Below are 1,163 nucleotides of genomic sequence, written 5' to 3'. Positions count from 1 at the left end.
GTGGGTCTCCGGCAGGGAGAGCTCTTGGGGAACGCAGCTTCCCCGTGGGGCTTGGAACGGGGCAGGGTCTCCCAGGCTGTCCCTGCTCGGTCGTTTCGGCGCAGCTTGTGGGATCTGCAGTGTGTTTTGCACCAAATTACCGAGCTCTGCCACGTGCTGGTCTGAGCTCTGTGCTCACACAACCTTCCCGTTTCCAAATTCGAGCCCTGGAGGCGGTTGCCCCTTTCTGTCGGAGCATCCTGCGCTGCGGGAAAGGCTCGGTGGCTTCGGTACCTTCACACCGCGAGATCTCGGTGCTCAGTCGCTTGCTCCCCTAACGAGGGAATTTGCCGTGTGAGGGTGAGCACCCATGGCAGGGCGTTGCTTTGGCTCTCCAGCCTGTTCCCACCCAGGACGGGAAGAGGGGCTCCGGGCCAGGAGCGGGTGCTCGGATAGGACCACCTGGACCCAGCTGAGGTTCTGTGCCAACCCTTCAGCCCTGGGATCGTTTCCTGGTGAAGACAGGGCGAGCTGCTTTCCAGCAGGGCAAACCAGGGGCCAAACGCGGAGCCCCAAGCCCTGGGAGGAGACGCCGGCCACCCGAGCCGAAACACCTTCTCAGGGTGGTCCTGGGGCAGCGTTGCCCCCCCGGCTGTGCCCACGGAAGGGTTGGTACCGTTACATCCTCCTTTGCCTGGCAAATATTAAGGTCGGCTGGAAAGCCCCGCGCTGCCCTCCCTGTACCCTGGGCAGTTCCACCTTCGTAAAGCTTTGATGGCCAGAGCTCCCGAATCTGGCTGGATTTGCGCGTGGCAGTTTGGCCGGTGCCGGCGCCGTCCCACGTGCTTCAAATGGCTTTAAATTTCAACCGCAAATCTTTCTAATTATTACCAACCAGGGCTGATTAAACACCGTTATTGGCTGGGGTCTTAATGAGGTCCTATTTCCAACCCCTCCTCCTCCTCCTCTTCTTCTGTCTCGCTGTCAGCTACGCTGGGCGCGCTGGAGTTCAGCCTGCTCTACGACCAGGAGAACAGTTCCCTGCACTGCACCCTCATCAAGGCCAAAGTAAGCGGTTCTCTTTTTTTCCCCCCCTTCTTTCACCGATTCCAGTCCGTCCGGCTCCCAGCTCTGCCGCTGCGAGGGGGTGGAAGCCGTGCCGCCGCTGGGAGAGCCGCTGGGTG

At 61.0% G+C, this 1,163-nt stretch overlaps 1 protein-coding gene across 1 annotated transcript in view; it reads left to right on the top strand.

Moving 5' to 3' along the window:
- Positions 1–967: 967 nt before the first annotated feature.
- LOC104628782 (rabphilin-3A-like) overlaps positions 968–1,163 on the top strand; it is a gene marked incomplete at its 5' end in the record, with an annotated part of 3,708 nt that continues 3,512 nt past the window's right edge. The window contains one exon of the mRNA XM_010297473.1: positions 968–1,047. Within this exon, the coding sequence (XP_010295775.1) occupies positions 968–1,047 (80 nt within the window). The remainder of the gene's footprint in view (positions 1,048–1,163) is intronic.

Source organism: Phaethon lepturus, unplaced genomic scaffold (genome assembly GCF_000687285.1).
Source record: "Phaethon lepturus isolate BGI_N335 unplaced genomic scaffold, ASM68728v1 scaffold46821, whole genome shotgun sequence".
In the NCBI taxonomy this organism is placed as follows: domain Eukaryota; kingdom Metazoa; phylum Chordata; class Aves; order Phaethontiformes; family Phaethontidae; genus Phaethon; species Phaethon lepturus.
Note: the sequence above shows the minus strand (reverse complement) of the source record. Positions and strands in the feature narration are given on the sequence as shown.